This window comes from Cyprinodon tularosa, unplaced genomic scaffold (genome assembly GCF_016077235.1).
Source record: "Cyprinodon tularosa strain WSP-4 unplaced genomic scaffold, ASM1607723v1 ctg280, whole genome shotgun sequence".
NCBI classification, from domain to species: domain Eukaryota; kingdom Metazoa; phylum Chordata; class Actinopteri; order Cyprinodontiformes; family Cyprinodontidae; genus Cyprinodon; species Cyprinodon tularosa.
The window spans coordinates 1,143,736-1,161,450 of record NW_024038986.1 but is presented as its reverse complement, the minus strand read 5'-3'; the positions used below and the strand labels follow the sequence as shown (position 1 = coordinate 1,161,450).

General features: G+C 37.8%; 1 protein-coding gene across 3 annotated transcripts; it reads left to right on the top strand.

The window, feature by feature from the left end:
* The first annotated feature begins 3,986 nt into the window (after positions 1 to 3,986).
* trappc5 (trafficking protein particle complex 5) lies at positions 3,987 to 8,576 on the top strand. Of its 3 annotated transcripts, none has more exons than XM_038290439.1 (3): positions 3,987 to 4,089; positions 6,060 to 6,335; positions 6,420 to 8,576. In XM_038290439.1, the coding sequence occupies exons 2-3, from the start codon at positions 6,066 to 6,068 to the stop codon at positions 6,714 to 6,716; spliced, it is 567 nt and encodes a 188-aa protein (XP_038146367.1). In that variant the 5' UTR covers positions 3,987 to 4,089; positions 6,060 to 6,065; the 3' UTR covers positions 6,717 to 8,576. The 3 variants fall into 3 exon arrangements, with proteins under 3 accessions (XP_038146367.1, XP_038146368.1, XP_038146370.1); XM_038290440.1 differs by having other exon boundaries at positions 3,993 to 4,084; XM_038290442.1 differs by having other exon boundaries at positions 4,005 to 4,089; positions 6,034 to 6,335.
* The last annotated feature ends 9,139 nt before the right edge of the window (positions 8,577 to 17,715 follow it).

Here is a 17,715-nt window from a genome sequence, read left to right as displayed (position 1 = left end):
CCAGGCTTCAAATGTGCACACTATTATTGTTTCCCTCTTATTTATAGACATTCACAATCAAAGTATGGGGGTGGTTATGTAAAACTACACAAATACTCCAGATGGATTATTTCTGTTTTAATCGGTATGGGAATCGGGCACCTGTGAAATGATTTGTGTGTTTTCCTAAATTGAGCATCGAGGAACTCACACAGCTGTGGCTTTCTGTGCAACGGGTAATTTGGAGAAATTTTCCTTTGATTTAACAAATCTTTATCATCTTATTCGCGACATTAACATAGCAGCTTTATGTAAAGTAACATGGCCAGACCATTGTACAAATAAGTGCCTCTCCTCTCTGAAGCAACTGTTACTGTTAATATTCAGAAAAAAATGCAAAGCTTGGCTGCAAAACAGAGGAAGTTCTAAAATTTTGCGTCACATGTTTTGCAAGCAGAGACAGAAATTGATGTTCTGGCAAAGATGATCCATGCTTTACCAAAAACGAAATTTTATCATTTTCCATGAAGTGTATTTATTTGCACATAATATTCTGATGTTTTTGCATTGATGCATTGACTCTAATGTAAGAATGTGGAAGTGGATGCTGTCTTTGAGATATGTAAAGTCTGTTCCAGAAGGACAGGGCTTCCCATAATAAAGACAGATATGTGTTTATCATAAGACCAAAAATACATAATATGATTTCCATTAGAATAACTCAAAAACATAAACTTGTGTGACATTTTCATGGGTGTTGGTAGCAAAGATTTAAAGAAATTAAATATACAATGTGCCAATTTTTTCAAGCTTTTTTATTGTCATTACACTGTCACAAGTACAGAGCAACAAAAGGAACTCTCTGCATTTAACCCATCCCTGGGGGAGCAGTAAGCTGCTATTATGCGGCTGTGGGGTTAAGGGTCTTGCTCAGAGACCCAGAGTGGCAGTCTGCGTGAGTGGGGCTCAAACTCAGAACCTCAGGATTCCAAGCTCTATGCCCTAACCACTAGGCTGTGCATGTATTTTAGACACACTAATGAAGTTTCTTACAATACTATTATCACCACTTAAATTTTCTCTCCATTTTCAGTTATTTTTTTACATTTAATAAAACTGTGTGTCATGCGCAAAGTTATGGTCATTTATCTTATTGTTTCTTATAATCTAAGCTAGTAAGAGCATGCAGAAATTAAAAAGGAATAATTAATTAAACATTAATAGGAGGACCTGGGATGTGATTCTAATCAGCTGTGATAAAATGTTACCTGTTGATGTTACAAAGAAGTGTCATTATGGGTCTAATGTGTTTGAACCACATGCAGAAGCACTCACAGAGACTGGAAAATGTTAAACAGTTTATTGAAGGGATTACTGTACAGAGACTAGGAAAAAACAGTTCTTCAGCTTGGGGAGGTTCCAGTGGTCAGGTGAACCGGAAGCGGAAGCTCTAGGAGGAGATCAGAGTGGTGAGTTAAAGAACTGTGGGAATACTGGCCGATTGTCTGAATAAAAGGTTTGACTTGGACTCACTGTGGTTGTTTGGGAGGGTTCCAGAGTTCCCGTTTGTGGAGGCTTGATCTGTAGAAGGTGTAGTTCATTGGAGGGCAGACAGGCAGATTATGGTGGTCCTGAGGAGCAGCAGAGCAGACTGACACAAAGTTCCTGAAGTGAACGGCGTTCAGATGAGGAGATCTGTCTCCTATTCTCAGTGTGACGAGGGTCCCTTCCATGACTTGAAGGGCCTGGCTTATCCAGTGGATCAGTGATATCCTGCCGGAGAATCGAAAGACAAAACTTGGTTAGCGCTGAGAGCTCAGAAGAAACAGGGAGTCAAAGTTAGACTCTGCAAAACTCTGAGGGGCTAGAGTACCCATTACTGGCAAACACTGGCGAGGAAGTGAAGACAGTCTGTTGCTTAAATACTCCTCAGGAAGTGATGACCCAATAGGCTGCAGGTGTGAGGTGAGAGGAACAGGAAGCCCTCCAAGCAGAGAACAATGGCACAATCTGGTGGGTGCACGGTGGAACTGCAAGAGAACAAAAACAAAAAAAACCACAAACATGAAACCCTAACAAGAAGTGACATTCCTTCAAGTCAAACTCAAACCGGTCAAGTACTTCAAGTGACTTCAGTATAATGCCACAGTCAGCAGTTGAACTGAGGTCTAATTAAACCAGCACTGTTGTTCTTCCACTGTCTACTTTTATGCAGATGATATCAAATACTTTTTTAAGGGCAGTCTCAGTACTGCCATGAGGACAAGAACCAACTGGGAGACATCAAACAGGTACTTTTAATGACATTACTGATGAAGGGAAGATTAAAATGACAGGTAGAAAACATGGTTTGTTTTCTCTTTACCTGGTGCTTTTTTTAGTCCCAGTTTTAGTCCATGTTTTGCTCAGTCTAGTTGAATAATCTCTCATTTGCATCAAACACATAGGAGGTCCACAAAAAGAAAAAGAACCATTGCATTTTATTTTTCAAAAGATCAGCCACCCAAGAAAAGACCAACCACGGAGAGGATGTGCAGAACAACTCAGTTATCCTGGATTCATAGAGGATAACCACAGGGATGTTCTTCTTTTATTATAACTTATCTTATTCATTTATCTTTATTTTGGTCCACTGAATATGTTTAAAAACTTAATTTCCATCACACCTTCCAAATGAAACATCCAGAGAGTTTTGCCAATTGTAAGAAAAACTAATAATATAATGAATAAAGCTTTTTAATCCTTAGCCTATTACCAAATATTCATACAGTGTAGTTTTCATGGGTTTGGATTGCACTGGTTCCTGTATCAGTGCCAGTAATCCAGTAATAGCTTATTAGTTCCCCATTGTTTAATTTACTTGAACTGCCGAGAATAATTAATTTAAAAAAATTTGAAATTCTTAGTTTAAAGTATATTTAAGATGCAAGTATTTTAGTAGGGCCCATTCTGCTTTTTAAAAATCACCAAAATGTAGAAAATAATGTATATTGTGAGAGACATGTTCCACATAACTACAGATCATTAATTGTTATTCAGTATAGTTTACTCTGCTATAAAAGAATCCACATTTTGTTTCCGTTAAATCCTCTGAAAACCTCCAACCTATAGCTGCACCTATCCTCATCTAACCCTGACAGGGTTTCCTAACCAAATTATTTCAACATCTCACCCCAAGGTTTGGTGAAAAGTTGGCCGCCCTGATTTTATCTCTTACAAATAAACAGTTTGAAACCTTTTTCCCTTTTGTTATTATGCCCTTTGATAAAACCCAGTGCAAGATGTGAGACAGAGAAGAGAAATTACATCCAATCATTGATCCAGATGTTTTGTTAGTGAACATCAGAGAACCGAAGACCACAACAGAGAGGGCAACGAGAAGGATGTAGTGATAAATAAAACAAGACATGTCTAATCCTTTTCTAGAGGACTTTAAAACTGTGAAGACTATGGCTAAACGGGAAACCTACCAACGCATGGCCGACCATGAAAAGTATTATTTAGAAAAATAGTATAAAGGGACATGGTAACACCTGAGAGGCTGCAGACGAGGTGCTATGATCTACTGAAACCTCAGCTGGCTTGCATGTAAAAAAAATAATAACAATACAGCAAGAAATACAATTGAAAGGAGATACATACATACTGAGGTGTTTAAAGGGTCCAGTCAAAGTCAGAGCCTAAATCTAATTTAGAATATGTTAGTAGAAAAATACCCTAAGACGAACACACATGGAATTGCAGTGAAGAAAGTTGTACAAATTATCAAAGAAAATCGAGTTGAATAGAAGTAAATGCAGCCACTTTAGGAGTACTTACTTCTTCTTAGGTAACAAATGTGTGTAATTTGTTATAAACCTTTCATTTCGACTTTTTTTCTTTAATCAACAGAAAGTTCAAAATTCAAATTGGAAACTACTTAAAGGCAAATACATTTTTTTATAGATATATGAAAGCACATTCAGGAGTTGAGGGGTTAAATGATCAGTAGTTATTTGGCTCCAGTACGCTAGGTGGCGCAGTCCAATTTCCCCTTAATGTGTCAAAACAACAGAAAGAAAAAGGAAACAGGAAGGATCGTTTCAACACAACTGTTTTACCTCCAGTAAGGTCCGTTTATGTGATTTAAACTCTGTTACGTTAAACAGTTTATTTCAAATAATTGTTTACTACTCGTTTTGAGCAGAGTAATGTTTTATTATTCGGCTACGGGTATAATGAGGGGTGTTTCTGGCTAGCTAAGCTGCTAAGAACTAGCAGTTGGCAGCGGAAGGACTGGGTTTTAAGCATAGATTTATGATTTGACATGTTTAACATTTAGGGAATTTAGTATAATTTGTGTCTGACTAACAGCTAAAGGCTTAAACGTGACGATATTCGTGATTTATCGCTTTCTAGCTGCGATAATACTGTTCGTTATTTCCGCAATTATGAATAAAAAAAACAGAAACATTTTAACTAAAGGGGGTTGAAAAATCAGGAAAAGATAAATATATGGTCTATTAGTTTTTCGGGGTATTTGAAAAAAATAATAATAATAAATAGATGGTATTTTCCTTTAAAACGAAGTCCAGAATGGGAAGGTCAGGTTTGCTGCTTTCAGCTGATTTAAAGGGAACAGTAGCACTTAGATGCTACTTGTACCTCCATAAAAGCAGCTGATTGTGGCTCTAAGTCTGTGTTTAACTAACTCTGTGATTATTTTGGAGAAGTAGTTGCTGTTATTCATCAGTTTGTTGGGGTTTATCTATAATTAATGTGGAACAATCCACAGAGTGACAAACAAAGCTGTGTCCTCTGATCATCAGGCCAAAAATGAAATGGTAAAAATATTTATCTTAATATATAACTTAAGCTTTTGATTTAATATTTTCAGTAATTGTTAATTTAATGGCTTTTTAAATAGCTGGAAATATGAGATCACAACCTATAATTTTATATATTAAACAATTTGCTTATTTTTGCATGGAATTGTTCAGCTTACTTTAAACTATGGTTGTTCTTTATGTAATCATTTGAAGAGAAACAAATTATCCACCTAAATACTTTTAAAGTTTCATTTTTAAATATCTATTTGAATAAAAAAGTAATCATCCTTTTAATATTCTTTTTAATGTGTCCTTTAATTTGTAAAGAATTTTCAGTTATTTCCAATTCTTTTTCTATTGTCCATAATTGTGATTAACTTGATTTATTATATAATCTGCCAATACTTGCCTGATTTCAACAAATTAGATATAATTATTTGTATCATTTAAAGAGCTCTGTTTGTTAAATAACAAAGATTTAGCACTTAAAATAGTTGGGAAAAAAGATAACAAATTGACACAGATAAAAATGTATTTTATATGACTTAAAAAAATATAATAAGCAGCAAAAAAAAAAAAAAAAAAACAGTTCCATTTAAAGTGCACTGGATTATATCTCAAATATCTGACCCAGCTAATTATTCATTATTTGAGCTGATATCCAGGTATCAAATCATTGTATTTCAACCAGTCAGCATATAAAGTGTGCAAGGTTTCTGCGGGTCATTAAAAGTAATTAAATTATTATTGTTTAAGGCCTTAATTGGCATTAAAATTCATTAAATGTGTTTTGTGGCATTTAAAATGCTTTATTAAAAAAACATTTTTTATAAAAACAATTTCATCAGACATATTCTATCACAATATATTTGCGTGGAACTGCTTGATCGCAAAGCTGTATGTTCAGAAAAGAAGCTTGAGTCAGAGAAAAAGCTGTAGAGAATTAGGGACATGGCTGCAGCCTGTCGACGGGTACCTGTTGGTGGCACTAGAATAATTTCTAAGAGCATTAAAAAGCATTAAATTTAAGTTATTCATTCCTGTATAAACCCTGGTGTGGCTATAAGTGGATAAATCTGGTTCCATCCCAAACCCAAAACATCTGCAAAAAGAAATACAGAGATCTCAACTTTAAAGTTGAAATTATCTGATTCCTCTGTTATAGTTTCATAGATCAGACTACATACAGTTACCGAAGAAGTTTGGATCGTTTCTCTGACCATAACAAAGAGTTTTTGATTTGCAGTGACCCACAGTCAGTCTCTCCAACAGAAAACGATGGACTCGCGCTTCACTAGAGGAAAGTCCACCATTCTGGAGCGACCTTTGAGCCGACCCAAAACTGAAGTGAGCCTGAGCGCCTTCGCCTTGCTGTTCTCAGAGATGGTCCAGTACTGCCAGAGCCGGGTGTACTCTGTGAGCGAGCTGCAGACCCGGCTGGCAGAGATGGGTCAGCGTGTGGGAGCCAGCATGCTGGACGTTCTGGTGCTGAGAGAGAAGAATGGGAAGAGGGAGACCAAAGTGCTGAACATGCTGCTCTTCATCAAGGTGAGCGGCTCTCTAAGATCAGTCAGGGGCTGAGATGCTTTGTCTTAAAAGCTAAAACGTATTTATTTGTTCTTTTTCCTGCAGGTCAATGTGTGGAAGTCTTTATTTGGTAAAGAGGCTGACAAGCTGGAGCAAGCCAATGACGACGACAAGACTTATTACATCATCGAGAAAGATCCTCTCATCAACGCCTACATCTCCGTTCCCAAAGAGAACAGCAGCTTGAACTGTGCGGCCTTCACTGCAGGCGTGGTGGAGGCCATCCTCACTCACAGCGGCTTCCCCGCCAAGGTCACCGCCCACTGGCACAAAGGCACCACCCTGATGATCAAGTTCAACGAGTCGGTTATAGCCAGAGACAAGGCTCTGGATGGCAGGTAGAGACTGCAGACCGGCGGGGTGAAGAGGTTCTGACCCAGACGTACAGAGGTCCAGTTATAACAGATGAGTTTATGGATCATTTAATGTGTTGTTCTTTATAGGATGTGTTGTTTGCTTTTGTTTCGAATCTTTAATTAAATATAAATAAAACTTTGGCTGATGAATAAATTGCTCCTTAATTCATGATCAATAATGTGCTGTAAATATCTTTTTTTTAAGGCTCACCACTTCCCCTACTGCAGATATCTTTTTAATTAACCCATTAAATGAAGTCAGGGATTGGAACCAGTCAGTCATTCGATTTTTTTTTTATGAAATCAGACTTCTTTCTCTGCATGCTCATTCAGACTAATATTTCATACAGTCACCATCAGACTCCAGGCTGAGCGTTTGCCTCGGTGTGACGCCAATGGGCAGAAGGAAGGTATAGACTAGGGCTGAAGTCCTGAATTGATTCGATTTTGATTCATACCTTTCTAAATCAAATAATTTCGATTCGATCTGAATTTACAATAATGAAAGTGGTTCAACTGTGTTTCAAAACACTTATTTTATTTTTTTCCTGTCACATTAAACACAAAGTGCAAACTTGTATCGGACAGTTTAAACTTGAGATGTGAACAAAACTGTCTCAAAAGTGCAAACTTGTTTGTGAAAAGTGAAAAAGCCTCACATGAGCAAGCAGACATGCATGATGATCTGCATTATCTTCACTGCAAAAACCATATTTGCAGCATTGTAACAACTACAGGGTGTTTTCTGGTCAGCCTCCATTTGTAAATGTCTTCAATCAACATATTAGCTATCTAGCTTGAAGTATGAATGCATCTTTCCTGCTCATTTGAATGTGAACATCACACACGTCACTATAAAACTCGATCGATCTCATTCCCTAGACATTGATTTTGCAAAAATGTAAAGGAATCTATTCAAAATCGCTTAAATTGATTTTTTTTTACCCAGCCCTAGTGTAGATGTCTCACAGTAGGGAACTGTGCAGAATATAAGTTGTTTATGATCATATAAGGGCTGCAGCTAAGCACTATTTTGCTAATTGATTGATCTGTCGACTCTTTTTGGATTAATAACGGGATAAAAAAAGGTTTCCTAAAGAAGATTTAACACAGAATTTAAACCAAGTGAAGTGAAAACTACGCTATTTGAGGACTTCAGGATTGATTATTTAAATAGACCAAAAGGGTTTTTTTTACCTTTAAAAGCAAAACATTTGGATTTTTTTTTTAACCGTTTTTCCCTAATAACTGCTTTGAGTTGGTTTCTCTGTGAGCTAAAGACATCTTTTACTCTATACTCAACAATTAATCCATTAAACTCTATTAGTTGACATTTGTTTCAGCCCAGATCTTAGGATAGGATGAAGGAAGGTAAAAAAGAACATAATTATTCCCAGTGTGTTTTCTGGAGGTGTGACTGGATTAGGACTGGAATAATAATCAGATTCATGTTGATTAATCGATTATTGAAATAAGCGTCAACTAATTTAGTAATTGGTTTGATTAACTGGCCCCTTTACTTAAGACATAATACTAAATATGTTTTCAGAAACAGAAACCATCACTGAAAGTTCCCTTAGATCTATTTTATATTTTTACCTTCACACTTAATTCAACAGTGATTTCAAAATAAAGGTGTTTCACTTTTAGCTCCAGTGGTATTGAGACGGGATCATCGTTTTAGGGAGGAACTGATTGCAGATCCCTATGAAGCCTGAAATGTCCATTCCAATTTTGACTGAGATTTTCTTTACAAAAGTTGTTAAAGGATCTCAATATGCCTTCAATGTTTGGGTCTTATGTTGATGAAAATTAACTGAAAAAATAAAAACTTGTTTGAACTGCATAAACTAACAGTCTTTATTATAAATGAAATGTTTAGAACATTGATAGTGGTTGATTGATCTCTGCAGGGATAAATAAGGTTGGTGTTTAAGATTGTGCGGATCCCAGTTAAAGAATTTTGCTCCTCCACATTTTATTCTGCTATATCTGGAGTCACATTCGTCTCTTTGGTTCCACACCTTTATTAGTAAATCAACTATTGTCCTGTTTGTTGTTTTGTTCTGGTCTACAGCCACCACTGCCACAGACATTCTAAAAACTACTGCTTATGCAGCTGATTTCGCACCACATTACAAGGTGGTATAATTCTGGAGGGTTTTCAGGTGAAAAGATCACAAGTGGGCCATTCTGTCTGCCTGAAAAAGTCAGATATCAGCGAATTTGGACATAAAAATCAGATTTAGGTCACTTTTATCTACAGTTTGAGCCTAGAATAAGTTATTGCAAGTCAAAATCATAACCTTTTTTTGTATGTGTGTCCTGTTTTGCTAATATAGCTCTGGGAATAGATATCCCTGAGCTTGATGATAGCCTCACATCTTTGCCTCATGAGTAGACCATTATGACTGCTGCCATAATGTTCTGCTTTATACTTGTATATTAAACATTATTGGAAAATATTTAGGGAGTAAAATTGTGTAGAATGGACATGGAGATGGAAAGGAAGGTTAGAAAGGGGATAAGAAGTAAGGGGAGAGAGAAAGAAATGGAGACAGGAATGAGTGCATGAAATGAGAGAAAACAAAAAAGCAAAAATAATTCTATTTATTTCTATAGCGCCAATTCACAACATGTCATCTCAAGGTACTTTACAATTCAACCAGATCATATAGTCAAATTGAAAAGTTTTCTATCTAAGGAAAACCAGTTGATTGCATCGACTCATTGACTTGAGGGCAATCCCTCACACTAAGCATGCTTGCAGCGACAGTGGAGAGGAAAAACTCCCCTTTAACAAGTAGAAACCTCCAGTAGAACCAGCCTCAGTGTGAGCGGCCATCTGCTGAGGCCGACTGGGGTTCAAGGAGACAGAAGCAGAGATACAAAATCAATAGAAATATTATTCAAAAAATCTTTAAAAATCTTTGATCAAAAGCCCCTGTCATTCCATCAGTGTAATATTTTGGAAAAATATAATATGCCCAATTTTAAAAATTTTATTCATTTAAAAAATATTCCTTCAATTTACTAAGTTCTGAATGGATTAGCCCCACCTCCACTTTCTACCTACATTAGACATGGCAGACGTATTTGCACCAGAGCCTCTTCCAGAGGAGACCTAGAGATCCCCCACAGAAGAACAACCTTTGGACAAATCGTTCTATCAGTCAGAGGGGGTCACTTCTGGAACAGCCTCACAACAAACATCAGGGAATGTCCCACTTATTGCACATTTCAAAAGCACCTTAAACAGTTTCTTAAAAGCTCCCAGTCATGCACTCACTAATTTTATTGTTGTAATATCATTGTCTGAACGTGTATCTATGTGTTTTGACTGATACTGTATGTGATCTTGTGTTGTTTTGTCTTCCTGCCTCAGGATGACAGATGTAAATTAGCAACTATGCTACAATCTGGCTCATTTACAATCTGTACAGAAGTATAAGATTGTTCAATAATGTGCTCTGTCCTGATTAAATAAATAAAAAAATAAAAACAAAAGGCGACTGTAAACCAGCTCCACAGGCGGCCCCGTCCAGGAAACGCACAGCAAGCAGACAAGCTCCAAGCCAGCTCCCATGTGACAATAGACAACACCGAAGATATACAATAAATCCTAGAAGTCGGCTTCAATGCCTGTATGAGATTAGAGGAACACAAAACAGAGCACTTTGCTCTCAATCTGCAGTCTGTTATCAGGCTCCTCTCCTGTGGAAAGCTATTTTCCCATGATTTTGAAGAAAATGTGATGGCTGATCTAAGTTCCCAGGATGAGCAAATCATCTCTACAGAAGAGGATGATAATAGAAGTGATTTGGTCTGACCAGATTCGATCCTAAATTAAGTTAAAAATGACGCCTGCACAGCTGAAACACCAGATGCCACATCACTGAGCATTCTCCAAGGAAGTTAAGGACCCAGAATCGTGATGGGGTTGCTGATAATTTCTTTGACACTCCGTTATTTAACAGCCTTCTCCGTACATCTATCCACCATCTAGGGACATATTTCCCCCCGGAAAGAGTTTCCCAAGTTCCCATAGAAATTTCTGAAAAGCTAATTTCTAAAGATTTCTGCGTAACATTGTTCTTAAGGTCTAATTTGGACAGGTTAAATGATCCATGTGGTATTGACTCTATGCTGGGTGCACACAACTGAAGGACGTCAGAGGGATTCATTTTCATCCCAGAATTGTGCTTCCATCTTCCCTCTACCAAGTGCAGGGAAAACTACAGCATTGTTTCTCTTTTTAACCCTTGGATTGCTAAGTGTCCCCTAGAGAGCTGGAATATTTGCCACTCCACCTTAAAAAGAAAACAGTGCCTTTATGACACTGATGTGATACTTTTTATCTGGAACGGTCAATCGGAGAGACGCATTTAACACATCCTGTAATTCCTAGTCCAACCATTGACATTCCTTTAGAAAATGGATCCCAGTTGTACCATCTGTCCTCTGGCATTTGCAGCACATTCCTAAGTTCCCAGACTTTTGACTTTTACAAGATGCACAGACAGTTGGTATTTAGGGCTGAAGATGAAAGTATAACTGTAAGCAGAGACTTTACAGCAGATATTTGCATCAGTGGGTTTATCTGTATCAATGAGAAATGCACAGAAGAGGAGGATGGGTTTATTGTTGGGGTCAAAGCTATGTTTGAACTAGAAAGGTCTGAGGAAAATCTTTAACCCATCCAGTACCTCAAGTAGATCAGGAAAGCAGCTCAACAAATAATTTGGTGTATCCAGATTTTGCCCTAAATGAAGCTGAGACTGAGGGCGAAATGAAAATCAGGGACGAAATTAAGATCCTTGTGTCGAAATGACAAAGGAAGAAATCAATGCCTGTTTAGATAATATTTTGATATTGTATATGTGAGTCTGTTATATTACCTGCCTGTTTCTGTCAAAGCAAATGTTTTTCCATCTAATTGGGACAGTTCCTAGGTCAGGATATAGTTATGTTTATGGCGTGCATAGCAGAGATTTGGAAATAAAATTGGGGCACAGACAGGGTAGATCTTTCTTCTTTTTTTATTTTCTTTAGAAAACTACATTTTGAGGTTTTCAGTTTAGGAAGAACAATACTGATCAAAGGTGCCGAAGAAAGCATCTGCTGCCCTGGTTTTGCTCTTTGAGCTTCTAGTTCTAGTTCGTGGTTGATGAGTGATGCTGGCACAACTTGCTGCCGACGCTCGCTGGTATTTTTGTATTTAAATCACCTTCCAGCCTCGCCAGAAATACATCCACTGAGGGTCCCACCGGATTGACCACCTCAACGATCCAAAGGCAATAAAAATCCATCTGGTCCAGCTCCAGACGGTGGATTCGTCTCCCTCCAAGCTCAACCTGCCGGGCTGTTAACCACAGCGTCTTAGCCGGCCTAGCTCCATCGGCTAGCACCACCACCTGCTGCAACAACACCGCACACAACTTTGCTCTGCTTAACATCCACTCACTGACAAGCAAGGAACGTCTCATTCAGGACTTCATCACCGACTGCAAGCTGGACTTTCTCTGCTTAACTGAGACCTGGCAACAGCCCCAAGACTTCTCTGAGCTCAACAAATCCACTCCCTAAAAAACTGATTGGTTTCTACACCCCCTGGTTCACAACCGATCTCCGACGCATGAAAGCCAAAGGGCAGCAACTTGAAAGTCTTTACAGAAAAACTGGTCTCACTATACTCAAATAAATATATAATAATTGTAGTGGCGATTGTTTGCTAAGCATCAAAAGAATAAAGGTTCCATTAAGCCACTACTAAGGCACTGGGGTCAAGTTTCTGTACGCAGGCAAAAGAAGGTTCAATGTCCAAAGTTGTTGATTGTTCTGGATGATTTGTTTTCCTTTTCAGCCAACAATTACAGAGTTCAAACTTTCCTTTGTCCTTTCTGCTACCTCTCTTGCTCTGGTAAAAACCATAGGCCCCAAACCCACATGCCTGCTGGTCCCTTCCCAGGGCCCCCTACACTTATAGAAAGCGGACTGACCCACATTACTTCCTGTCTTACCTAAGAGAAAAAAAAAAAAATAGATAAATAAGAAAAACAATAAAACAACGATGTTTATAGATATTTATAGATAGTTAGACAGTTGCCCTTTAGTGCATTACATTATAGGGCACAAAAACATTAATGTATGAAAAATAACGAATAACAGCCGATTTCAATGCCAAAAATGATGCATCCCTAGAAGTACAATTTCAGTTCCATCCATACAGAAAAATATGGATATGCTGCATTTTAATTATCCATCCATCCATTTTCTGACACACTTAATCCCCAAGTGGGGGTCACGAGGGGTGCTGGTGTCTATCTCCAGCTGTCTATGGGCGAGAGGCGGGCTACACCCTGGACAGGTCGCCAGTCCATCGCAGGGCAACACAGAGACAAACAGGACAAACAACCATTCACACAAGGAGAATTTAGAGAAGCCAATTAAACTAACAGTTTTTGGACTGTAGGAGGAAGCTGGGGTACCCTGAGAGAACCCATGCATGCTCAGGGAGAACATGCAAACTTCATGCAAAAAGACCCCAGGCTTTGAATTGAACCTGGAACCTTCTTGCTGCAAGGCAGCAGTGCTACCCATTGCTCCACTGTTCAGCCCTCATCACGATTTCCTTTTTTATTTATTATTAATTTTATCACTTCAAATTTATTTTACTGCATGTCTAATAAAAGAAGTTTATCTTCCATTATAATCTTGTAATCTTCATCATGGTTGAAATGGATCTTTTAGTACAGTACAGGTGCCGTGAGGCTTTATGGAAGCAAGAAATGCCTAAGATGGATGTTTGATGCAAGCATGTTTTATTATGACCAAAATGTGAAAATCAGAGATTGAAACTGGAAGAGTCACCAAACCAGAGCGTGTTCAGGTTGCTACACGGTTTTGGACCAGCTTTGTCGGATCTCTCTCACCTTTCCAGCTCTGGATCCCAGCGTTGTGATGGCCATTCTAAAACACAGACTTCATTGGAGCTGACTTGGTGGCCTGCTTTCCATCATTGTCCTTTTAAAATAACCACTTGAGCTTTAGCTTTAACTTTCTGCTTCAAGGTTTGAATATAATTTTCATATTTCCAGAAAATGTTCCTGCACCAGCAGGGGCAGAGCTAGAGGGAGGCCGGGGGTGGCCGCTCCCACCAGGTTGTTTGTTTGTTTTCAGGTCAATAATTCACCACCCTCAGAACAAGCAGTTCTGCTCTAAACCAGCAGGGGGCAGCAGTGGAATACCTTAACTAATCAGACATTGTAAATATCATTTGTAGATGTATTAACCCTCAACAAAAATGCAGTAATGAATATTCACATCAGTATACGAACATCAAAGATTAAAAATGCAGAATTTCTGCTCATTTTTATTCAGTCTTTTTGCTTTTAGTGTGTTTGATTCATGTTACATTAAGACAGAAGTTTTTTTTTTTTTTTTACTGTATATGTGTAATAATAAAGCATTCTTTTTCAAATATATTTGTGTAATTTTAATAAAATAATTCATGTTGTGGATCTCAGCATTTTTCCAAGAGTGGCTAAGTTAAAAAACACATTTATTAAAATGATGGAAGTAAAAAGAAACAATGACCAGACCATTTATCTTATTTTTTCCCAATTAAATACAACAGAATGAGCTGAAGTAATGTGTAATTAAATCAGCTTTCCTCTCCCAACCTTTATTGAGATTTAATAAAACAAATACTTTTTTGGCAAATGTCGTTTTTTTTCCCCCTACTATACAAAGTTTTGCCTAATTTCTACAAGGTCCAGGATAAGGTATAAATTAAAAATATTTGGGGTATATAATTTAACTAATCAATTGTAGGTAATACCACATGTATTATTGTTTTATCAGAATAAAAAGTCTAAGTCTTATATGACCGATAAAGGGAGATAATCTCTTCATTCAAGCAGCATTTATTAATCCTTGTAAGGGAAACCTTCTTCTGTCTGTTCTGTCTTAGACAAGTTTTTTCTAACTAACTGAAAGGTATTGTGAAGGATTTCCTCTCCGCTTAAAAGAAAAAATGCGTGTGCGAGAGCGTGCACGAGCTAATTTCTCCTCGTGCAAAATCTGTTTAAAATGTGCTGTTCTCAAAGCTCATACAAACTTTCTGTGCCCGAACTTCTGCCCTAACCTGTAAATCCCTCCATCACGTCATAGAATGGGGACTGTATAGTGAACTTAATAGTGAACTCAGTTAATTGACCGTTTGGACAGATAATCACTTCTTTTTGCTCCCCGTTGGTCACATAGCTCCTCCTCCACCGTGCAGTGCCTGCATCATCTTTGTTATTAGTCGCTATGGCGACAGCGGGCCGCAGTGACAGCACATCCCATAATGCTTTGCGAGGAGAGCTCTCGGCGCAAAGCATTCTGGGATATATCTGCCTTTTCTGAAGCCTTTCTTTTCTTCTCATACTCTTCAAAAACACTTTTTTTCTTACGACCCTCGGCCATTTTCAAAGAACTGCGGTGAGAAAGCTGAGCTTCAATGTCTGTCTGGAACCGTAGCTCACCACAGATATACGCTGGAGGCAGCAGTAAAAAAGTTGCTTTCCTGGAACTTTACTCTCCAATATTTCCAGACAGGATCCAGGAGACACTCCCTCGTCATCTTGACTGTTACATGATGCTCCCCCCACCGTGCCTCACTGTAGGAATGATCTCAGCCAAATCAAATAAATTTGTAAAGGATGTGAATACTTTTATAGTAGCAGTATTTTAAAAATGAGATAAACAAAAAAATGATGTTTAGTCTTTATTAAATGTTCATTAATAGTACTTACAGAAAGAATTAATTTACCTGAATAATTGTGGTACATTTATAAGCCGTTCATTAGGAATCTGAGGGCAACTGAACCCACAATGGCTGCAATGTTTTGCAAGGCTTAAACATATAAAGTGTTACAGTAAACATAAGACCAGGGGTGGATTTAGGAGATTTGGGGCCCTAGGCAAAAACAGGCATGGGGCAGATGGGGCGGAGCACTATGATTGCTCCTCTGAAACTGTTTATTAACTCCTAAATTAACTTAAAATGCCGAAATCTGCAGGCAAAACATGTTCGTTTTTATTATCCAAGTGCCTGCAGTTTGGATGACGTACATGAAAAAGAGGTGCTGCTTTGAAGGCAGGATGGTAATCTGGATGAACTGACTGCACTGATGAAGTTCTGAGGTGGACTTTCTCACTTAAAAACATATTAAAACTACTTTTTACCCACTGATCACAGCAAATATAGCCGCCATTGTTACAGGCACAGAAAGGATAGAGTAGCTCCGCCCAACTCGCATCAGGCCCACTTTTTCCACTTTCCGGCAAGAGCTGCAAAGATGCTTCAGCCGCACATCAGAACTAGACTTGTACAAGCATCAAAAATGAAGCAGAACGCGCATTTTTGCTGCTCTTGCTGCTTTAGGTACAGAGGTGTCAAGTAGCGAAGTACAAATACTGTACTTAAGTACACTTTTTAGGTATATATACTTTACTCCATTAATTATTTTTCTTCCTACTTCTGACTTCTAATCATTACATTTTCACACAAGTATCTGTGCTTTCTATTCCTTACATTTTTAAAGCAAACATTTCTTGTTACTGGTGGCTTCGGCTTTATGTTTTTAAATATTTATTTCACGTCATGTGCTCCATCCAATGCAGATCATTGGCTCCATCCACATCTAGTGAAAACTAGTGTCATTGTGTTAATTACTGTAGCTAAAGGAAATCATCAGAAGCAAGCAGGTGTTTATGGAGTTTCAGTGAATACAGGAGAAATGCTAGCTTTGCTTTAGCAGTTCAATGGGTGGAAGAGGCAAGACAATTAAAATCTATCATTTGTTCAGATTCTAGTTCTTCATTAGTCAGTTTGAAAAATAATCATTCAGACAGTAGGCCAGATATATTACTTGAAATACTACAAACACTTTACAGAATAAATATGATGGGGCTAGTAGTAATTTTTGTTTGGGTTTCGACACATAACGAGATTAAGGGAAATGAAATGGCAGACCGGATGGATAAGGAGAGTACAAATAAGGTAAGGATAGATATTAATGTTAGTTTAGTATAACAGAAATAGAGGGTATAATTAACAAAAGAGAGGTGGCAAAAGTTATGGGAAGAAGAAAAGAAAGGAAGGTGGTTCTATAAAATCCAAATGAGAATTGGACAAATGAGAAGAACAGAAAGGAACAGAAGAGGAGAGATAATTATTTCACGACTTAGAATCGGACACATAGGATTGATTAGATCATTATTTTTAATAGGGAAAGATCAAACAGGGAAATGTGTCTGTGGGGAAGATAAAACAGAGGAGTTGTAAGTTAATTAGGAAAGTCAGTAATATGAAAATGAAACTTTACATTGTTTATTTAATGCAAAGGGAAATTGGAAGCAGAGGATACCAGGTTATATTTGAGTTTTTAAAACAGATTAAATTATATAACAGGATATAGTGTTTTTTTGGGGGGTTGCCCTGTGGTCCACCTTCCTTACCAGTTGGTGGCGGTAATGCTCACATAAGGTTTTTGCCAACCGCCAAAAAAAAATTCTAGAGGAAGAAGTTATGCCATGCTACAATGACGGATTCAGAAAAAGATGGTCAAATGTCTGAAAGGTCGGACACAGGCGAGAGAGTATCGGGAGATGGAGACGGAGACCAACAAGACTTCCCTCATCCTTGGCCCTATCTCAAAGAATTTTGGTAGTGATGGTGAGATGAAGCCTCATGAAGCATTGAACCGTTTGGCCAAATTGCTTCAATGATCCCATGAAGCTCCATGTGAACATGTCACCACCTACTGGTAGAATGCAGAATTACAGTTTTTTTTTTTTTTTGCAATTCTTTTTCTTTTTTTCCCACTTTTAACTTCCTTTGAAATTGTTAATGGTTGGTGTGTATAATAAAATCTTTTATAAGTTTTTAAAGTGTAAAATGTCTTAGAACAATCATTGTTTTTCTGCCATTTTAGTGA

Excerpts from the sequence above, each read along its gene's own strand:
- trappc5 (XM_038290439.1), top strand. The coding sequence starts at position 6,066 with ATGGACTCGCGCTTCACTAGAGGAAAGTCCACCATTCTGGAGCGACCT. Across the intron at positions 6,336-6,419 it reads ACATGCTGCTCTTCATCAAG|GTCAATGTGTGGAAGTCTTT; the intron begins GTGAGCGGCTCT and ends TTTTTCCTGCAG.